This window comes from Aptenodytes forsteri, unplaced genomic scaffold (assembly GCF_000699145.1).
Source record: "Aptenodytes forsteri isolate BGI_AS27 unplaced genomic scaffold, ASM69914v1 Scaffold137, whole genome shotgun sequence".
Lineage (NCBI taxonomy): Eukaryota > Metazoa > Chordata > Aves > Sphenisciformes > Spheniscidae > Aptenodytes > Aptenodytes forsteri.
In genome coordinates this window covers 1,610,987-1,619,993 of record NW_008796221.1, presented here as the reverse complement: position 1 = coordinate 1,619,993, position 9,007 = coordinate 1,610,987, and the positions used below count along the sequence as shown (strand labels likewise).

The following is a 9,007-nucleotide window of genomic DNA, read 5'->3' as shown; positions in this document are numbered from 1 at the left end:
GGCTTCCTAGAGAGGTGGCCGATGCCCCAAGCCTGTCAGTGTTTAAGAGGCATTTGGACAATGCCCTTAATAACATGCTTTAACTTCTGGTCAGCACTGAATTGGTTGGGCAGTTGGACTAGGTGATTGTTGTAGGTCCTTTCCAACTGAACTATTCTATTCTATTCTAACTGTTTAGAAGTTAGAGGCATGCAAGGCCTCTGTGTGGAAAATTAAAATACAGAGGCTTCTAAAGCTTATACTGTCTTCAAAATGTGGACTTCTACATATAAACTGCCTTGTTTCATTTTTAAGCCTATTTCTCTAAGGTTGCAGAACATATGTGGTTACCACATCTGTCTTCTCCTTCCAATAACTTTTCAGGCTGAGGACTTGCTTCATCAACATTTTACAGAGGGAGAAAAGTCTCCACTGTGCAGAATTCCATGACTTTTATAAAGCTCATTTGTTGATTATTTAAAAAAAAAAAAAAGTGACCCAGATTAGCAGTGCTACTGAGGAAGGGCTGCGGAGTAAGCCTAACAGGTAGCTGTTGTGTTTGGAGTGCTGGCTAGATACTTGTTGCACTTGCACAGATTGCTCACTTTATGGAGAGCTCAGAACTACCCTCGATATTGACTGTTGTCTCTCTCCCAGCTAGGGCAGCTGATGAGTTTTGCAGAAAGCCTGGGAAAGAAGGGTGTGAAGGTGATGGGAGGATATTTGGTTTGTAGAGGAAGGAAGAAGATTAGTCACAGGGTCTTGAGGCTGTGATGGGTAGTGGAAAATCCATCACAGAGTTCTTACGTAATTTTAGAAATATCAACAATAGGCACAATATACAGCGGTAATGCTGTAGTACTTTTCCTGTACACATAATGACAGAGGAGGAGAGGGATTATCCAGGACTTGATGAGATCACTTAAAAGAGCACAAAATCATTCTCTCTCCACCCTCATTCTCTATCTTTTCACATCCCGTAGTAGCAGTTCAGTCTGTTGTACAGCAGAAGTATCTAATTAGCTGGTTAGTGTTATACATAGAAGTGAAATGATTCATTTAAAGATTCACACATCTTTATATATAGCGATGACACTAAAAAGTTCCCAGGAGAGGTAACAGATAGTTTTAAGATGTGCATACAGTTTTATATATTTGTCTATATTTATATTACAGACTGATATGACTGAGTATCATCTTAGAGGTCTTTTCCAACCCTAATGATTCTGTGATTCTATTGAGGCGCTTAGCAACATGGTTTAGTGGGCATGGTAGTGTTGGTCTGACGGTTGGACTTGATGATCTTAGAGGTCTTTTCCAACCTTAATGATTCTGTGATTCTATTGAGTACTGCTTTAGAAACCATTGATTTGTACTGGTTTTTATTTGTATTTATTTGTTATACTAAGAAATTATTTAGGCTGCAAATGACTTAAATTTGCTTACTGTGTTTCCTACACATTAATCTCACTTTTTTTTTTTTGTCTCAAGCGAATGCAACCTTTACATGTACTTTCCTTATATTTCTTTGCCTTGTTAATTTAATATTGTCTTCTTTTTATTACCAACACTTTATTTTTGGAAGCCCTTATGTTATTTGCAAACTTTGTTTCTTGTAGTCTTGCCCCAAATAATTTGTAGCCTAAGAAATTAGTGAGGATATATGTATCTAATCATTTCACTTTATAACTTTGTATATTTTTTGTGGTATATTGTAAAGGTCTGACCTTAATCTTTTCTTAAGATAGCACAACAGAGAGCAGTTGTTTAAGCCATCTAGAGGCAGAAAAATAATCCAATGTAATGTTTAACGAGTCATTTCTATTCTGGGGATTTTCATTCAGTTGTAAGAGTTTGCATGCACCACCACATCTTATTTGCTTGGGTTTGGAGGAGTATTTTATTTTTTCAAACAGTGCATTTGATACTTAAGGACTTCAGAAAAGTTGCAGTAAAATCTTTGTTTATTCTATCTTCAGAACAAGTTCATAGGCACTTGGATCAGCATGAGGTGAAATACTTGCAATTTGCTTTCCGTTGGATGAATAACTTGCTGATGAGAGAAGTCCCTTTACGGTGTACCATCAGGTTATGGGACACGTACCAAGTAAGTACTTTTTTAAACCTCCGTAACTCTGATAGTGTGTTTTGGACATGCCAGTATGTTTGTGTGTGTTTTTTCTTGAACCTTTTGTTTTAGTGTCATTGAGAATCACCATAATAAGAGAAAAAGCCTTCAGTGATCATTACCACTTAGGAGCTTTTAATGTCTTCAGTCTTCTTGCCCTTCAAAACCAAGCACTTGATGTCATGATAATTTATAGTAGTAAAATGAACACTCACTCAAAGCATGCGTTAGTGTCAATGGTCTCTTCTGTCTCTTCAGAGAAGCAAAACATTGAATTGTGCTTAATCAATGCCCTCCATCGATTCTGAGTTCCAGGCTTCTTACTGCCCGTCTGCTTAACTACTCAATCCAATACTAGCTTTCAGTCTCCAGTTCTGTGTTCATCCGTCTGTCATGTCTTCTGTCTTATTGTTTGTCCAGACAAAACTCCTTATGTTACTGACCTCTAATTGAGGTAATTATTTTTCCTCAATAAGTTCATGCCTGACTGTCAAGTGAAGGAATTGATATCAGAGAAAAACTGTTTACCCATTCTTAGTTCTGTTACTTGACATTCCAGTAGCTTCTGCTTGCAATTTTTAACTATGTATTTAAACAATATGCTCTTATCTACTATCTTTGTTGTTGAAGTTAACGGGGGAAAAAGAAAGGGGGAAAAAAAAAAATTAAATTCCATGAGAGTTTTCAACTGAATTAGTTTAGTAAATATGGGAATAACTCATAATTTATAATGTCTCATAAAGGGATGTAACATCTTTAAATATCAGTGTAGTTACATCTGCTTATTATGTAGCAATGCTTAGTTAGTTTCATAGACTTTAATGCCAGAATGTCCACTTAGACCATCTATTCAGACCTCTAACAGAGGGTTAAGAATTGCTTGCTATTCATTTAGTGAATCCAGTAAGTTGTTTCAGTGAAGTGTGTTTTGTAGAATGGTATGCAAATCTGATAAAATGTTAAGAAATGAGGGATCTATCACTTCTACTGTTAATCTGTCCTAAGAGGTGGTATCCTTGCAGGTTTGATTTGGTTGTTCATCTTCAAGAAATTTCTGAATTGAATTTGGCTATTGCTTCCATCTGGGATCCTTTTACCTCCTCCGTCTCATTATAACATCTATTAGTAATTTTTATTTCTGTTATTACCTGGCATTTTCTTCCAGTGGAAAATATTTATTCTTTGTAAGATCTTTCTGATAAACTGAAAGATTAAGCTATTTAAATGTTTCACTGTAGATAATTTCTCTCATTTTGAATAATTTTTGTTGCTATTGCTGCAGCATTTCTAAACCCTGAAGGTTTTTTTACCATGCTGACTCTAGCACTGCATTTGGTATTTGATGATTAGTCTCATCAGTGTGCTAAAATGATGTAAAAGCTCTTCCTTAATCCAGCTAACCACCCGTATGTGTCCAAGGAATCACAGATTTTGCCAAAACTTCACTTCTGTGAGCTACGATTCTACGATAATGTTGAGAAATTTCATTTGAAGTCTAAGCATGTGGTTATTTCTCAAACTAACTGTTGCCATGCTGAATGGACAGCATTTCTCATTGCTAGTCCACAGACACCTGTCAGGTTACACTTCAATGGGATCTTTATCCATAATAAGTGGTTGTGATTATTTAATTCCGATTTTGGGCAAATTCTGCTGTATTACAGTAGTTCTCTATAATAATTTAAAGCTTAATACTTATGTATTTACATGGGATTTCCAAGTGTATCTTTTAAGTGAAAGTTTCTTATACCTAAATACCTAAATGGGATTCTTATACCTAAGTGAGATTATTTTTGCATATTAAACATGCTTAAGGAGTAATTCTGTGTTTTGACTCAGCAAGTGCAGCAGATCTGTACTGTCTTCTACATTTTGTTATTTAGCAGACTGTTCTGTGTGCACTTCTTGGTGAACAGTGTATTTAAAACCAGTAAGGATATCTTAATGTAGACAGTCACCTATAGTGCCAACCCTTTTTTGAAACGACCTCAAGCAGTTCCACAAGTTGCTTATCAGATTTCAGTTGTGCTTATACCAAATTTATTATCAACCTGTAATATGGATCTTATCAACCTGATAATATGGATAATAAATGCAGTGAACCTACAGGAGCTGATAAAATTTGTGCAAAGTTTTTGCTAAAGTGTTAAGCAATAACATTATAGATTTTTACACAAATAACTTGTCACTAAGCCATTCAGTTGCTTATGATTTCTAACTTAATCATTTACAACTGTATCAGCAGTGCTGCTTTCCAAATGGAAAACACACTTTAGAGATGGAATTTGTTTAGTTAGTTTTATCTTCTGATTCATATTTTTAACTGTAAAGCCTGCTATAGGCCAAAATGTCATTTAGGGATACATCAGTAAAAAGTTTTTCAGAGGGTCTATCTATGGATGGACCTGTGATGTTGGATTTGAGAGAGAGATGTAAAATTAGTAAAGGCAGAAATATATTAGAGGATATTATTTTTGAAAGAAATTTAGCTTTCCAGATACAGATGGAAGGACCAATCCTACTAATAATTGTAAGGGCCTGGATAGATGCTTAACTGCTTTTCTCACTGTACTCAAAGGCTGATGATGCTGTTATCGGGCTTGCTTTTGCTACCTCATGTGTCCTAAAGCAGGAAAGGAAGAAAACATGGGGATTCTCCTTAGATTTCCACACCTACGCCTTCTGCTATTTTAGTGGCTACTCAGGATGTGCATGTACTGACTTTTTCCCCCCTGATATTCTCGATCTACTGTAAACAGAAATGCCTTTAACTGCAGTGTAAGTTCAGAGGGAAGGTGAACTAATCGTGTTGCAACATAATATTAGCCACAGCATGGGCTACAGGCATCCTGACACTGCTGATGTGAGGGCTTTTGCTCAGACTCTACCTACCTTACGGCTCTTGAGAAGGGATGGGGTGTTTTGCAAGGCACTGTTTACAGGCAGCTCTCGTCCCAGTGCGTGGCATGATTCGGGAACGGCATAGGAGCGGTGCCAGAGGAGGGTCAGGATAGGTGGGACAGTCAGATTCCTTCATGTGGAAGGAATGGGAAGACAGGCGGGGCTGTCGTATTCCTTCATGTCTGCATCAGGAGTGCGTTCTGGCTCCCCCATTTCCTGCAGAAATCCAGGGTGATGGTGGATGGCCTCCTTCCCCTCCCAAGGACTAGAGAACAGTGGCCTATCTTGAAAGAGAGGATCCTGCTGATGGTGTTTTCACAGAAAAAAAACGTTTTGTCTCCTTTGTCTTCCCTTCTCCCCATCAAAGCTGAAATAATGCCTTGTCTCACTGAGCTGCACGTTTTCCTCTGTTTGCAGTGGAAAAATAAATACTGTGCTGTCTCCAGCTTAAATTCCAGACTGGTAATTCTCAGAGCAGGCCCCATTTTCTCATGAACTGCAACAGGGGCTTTTCAGGGGAATGACAGCACGTTTAAATAGTCTGCTGTTACGTATTTCCTAGCGCGATAAATAACTGTTGTTGTCTGGAGTTGTTAGAACTGCATTCTCTTTCAAAATTTGTTGCATTGACTTTGGTGAGAATAGGATTGGATGCTTAAATGATGTCCATCTCTGTCTCAGTATGTATGGTAGCAAAGGTACTCTAGCTCGTGTCATATTTTCTGTCTAGTTTAATTTAGGATTCATCAGTCATTTGTTAGGCTCTGTGAAGTAAATCATTGAACGTGTAATCCCAAATACCTGTACCTGAGCTAGTTAGTTGAGGGGAAGAGAAATTTGGAAAGGTTCCCAAATCCTCACTTCAGTAAACACTCTGGTATTCTGTAACTGTATCTATGAAATCCACTAAAATATATCACTGTCTTCTGTAGCAGAACTTTGTAAAGTAGAAAAATTAAAGACATTATGCATCTTGCTTACAAAAGATATGTTGTGAGAGCTTCTTAGCCGTAAATATTCAGTTGGGTTTATTCTTTAACCTGAATTGCATTTTAATGAGAGTGAATTATTCCACTTTTTCACTTGATTCGGGCTTTGCTATTGTTTCTTTGTTGGTTTTTTTTTTAAAGATAAATGCTGTAAATACCTTGTAAATGCTTTCAAAATAGAAATTGCTTGTTAAGTTATGCCCAAGACACTCAAACTTTAAATCTGTAGAACTGATTAATATAAATGTTCATAGACTGTGTCAAGTGTGAAAGATTCCACAAACCAAAATAGTGTAACGTAAGACCTCAATTTTATCTTTTTATTATCTGCTGCTTTTTTATCTTACATTTTGTCATCTTTTTTGGCATAAAGGATTGTTTTTTTTTAAAGATAAATGCTGTAAATACCTTGTAAATGCCAACAAAATAGAAATTGCTTGTTAAGTTATGCCGACACTCAAACTTTAAATCTGTAGAACTGATTAATATAAATGTATAGACTGTGAATATTCAGTTGGGTTTATTCTTTAACCTGAATTGCATTTTAATGAGAGTGAATTATTCCACTTTTTCACTTGATTCGGGCTTTGCTATTGTTTCTTTGTTGGTTTTTTTTTTAAAGATAAATGCTGTAAATACCTTGTAAATGCTTTCAAAATAGAAATTGCTTGTTAAGTTATGCCCAAGACACTCAAACTTTAAATCTGTAGAACTGATTAATATAAATGTTCATAGACTGTGTCAAGTGTGAAAGATTCCACAAACCAAAATAGTGTAACGTAAGACCTCAATTTTATCTTTTTATTATCTGCTGCTTTTTTATCTTACATTTTGTCATCTTTTTTGGCATAAAGGATTGGTAAAGTGAGATAGCATGATGGCTGAATTATTCAGGATGTATGTGTTTAACATATTTCTATGGACTTATGAAATGCAAGTTAGTTTTATATTTGTTCCTTGCCAGAGGGGCATTTTGACACTAATTTAAAATTGCTTTGTGTATTTGAAACTGACTTTTGTTGGCTTCTAACTCTGACTTAAAAGATTCAACATATTGTATTAGAAATGGTGAGGATATCTCCATGCTCAGTGTCTGTGCTGTTCTACTCTAGATAAATATTTTAAATGTTTACCACCAAAACCTCAGAAAGTATCCTTGCTTCAGTTTAAGACATTTTATTGAAGTTTGCATCAAATTTTTGTTTTGGTTTATTTTATTTCTTAAAATGTGTGCTGTCCTTGAGGCACTTTTAAGATCCACTGTGTTTATGTAGCTGCGTACTTCTCTGTTGGGCGGGGGGGGGAAGCAATGCCATTACAGTGATGGCATCCATTCTAAACTCTTCATCCTTGACTAGAAATGGCAATACAGGTCTTGAACGTCAGTGGTTGTATACCAATACTTAGAGCAGAACAATGTTTAGGTTTAACTATCAGTATTTTCAAACTGCTTAAATATTGAGTTCAAAACTACATTTGATTTCTGGGCAGTTTGGAGCTGGAAGGAACTCTTTAACAATGCCATCAAATCATCGTGATACAAGATAACATGGTGTTATACTGACTGCTGTTTTAAATACGATAAGAATTTTCATTGGCATATAAGTACTTCATTTTATTTACTTTTCATGTAGAATGGAGTGCATGTATTTTTCATTACAGTGTTTTCCTTCTGATCTGATGTTCTTACATAAATTACCTTTTTGTGTTGTCTTTTGTGCAGTGATTTCTCTGTGCAAGTAACTCTGTAGTAGAACATAATTTGCAGAAGAGACCCTGACACAAGTTCCATAGCTAAAAATTTGCTCAGGGGGAAAAAAAAAAAGAATAAAATTGTAGCAGCTTTGTATATTAGTTTTCAATTTTAAATACATGGTGGCAAGTGCCATGTGACTGTTTAGAGTTCAAGCGTACAGCCTAATATTTTCTCCTGCCAGGAAGCCTTTTTGTTTAGTACCGCTTAGCTGACTGCTGTATTGCCAGCTCACCAGTAGAGTGATGTAGTTGAAATGAGACACGCTCAGACTCATTGGATACACTGCAAAACAGGCAGGTGAGATAGGTACTGTTTGCAGTGCCCTGGTGTCCTACTTTACAGCTTTACCCTATTCTTGTGTGAGGAAAACTTCAGTGTTACCAAGATATCTTAAGGCTTATCATGGAAAATAAATGCAAATTAAAGCATATAATCCTACCATGTAAAATGCAAAATAGTTACAAAGATTTACAAAAGATATGGGAAAAAACAAATTATAACACTGATAGAATTTGACAATACTGTTGATTTGCTGTCTCACTGCTGAAATAGGCTTTTCTCCTAGTTCCTGTTACTCCCTGCTCCTTGTCAGTATCTGTTAGTTTTCTTTAGATTAGCCCAGTGAAGGGGCTGATGAGTACCACAGCCAGTGGAAGGAAGAGAGGATGAGAGCGCAGAGCTGTGATTTGAACCCTAGCGTTAAATCAGAATGATTGCTTGTCCTTTTCCAGCTTATTTGCCATCTTTTCCTAAGAAGATTTTCTTTCTTGGTAGATAGTACATTTCTCAGGTTGCATCCATTAGACAAACTTCAATAGAGAGCGCCCATTGCTGGTGGAACCTACTGGCTTATGCCTCTCTTCCTGAAGTCCTGCAGGTGGGTCCAGAAAAATGTATTTTTTCCTCTTTGAAATTTAATGTTTCTTCATCCAGGAGACTGATGCTTCCTTTGCTCAAAATAAACATTATTTCATTTTTCTGGAAAATGTAAGTGTGTCTTCATTAGACCAAGTATTATCACATGTACTTGACCAGCCATTTATAGCCTTTCCTTCTTCAAGGAGGGATAAAGTTTATTTTCCCTGTCTTTGACTTAGTGTTCATTTTTATTGTCATGTATCTCATGTTGGACCTCATATACTCTATTGAGCAATATGGTAATATAAAAGTAGACATCTTAAATATAAAATGTTATATTTTAATAAAAACCATTGGTATGATTTTCCAGAAGTGCTGAGGACCAAAAATCTTTAC

General features: G+C 36.3%; 1 protein-coding gene across 1 annotated transcript in view; it reads left to right on the top strand.

Moving 5' to 3' along the window:
* The window catches only part of TBC1D22A (TBC1 domain family member 22A), a 191,380-nt gene that overhangs the window by 108,368 nt on the left and 74,005 nt on the right, over nt 1–9,007 (top strand). Inside the window, exon 11 of the mRNA XM_009289079.1 lies at nt 1,959–2,086. Coding sequence (XP_009287354.1) covers nt 1,959–2,086 — 128 coding nt within the window. The remainder of the gene's footprint in view (nt 1–1,958; nt 2,087–9,007) is intronic.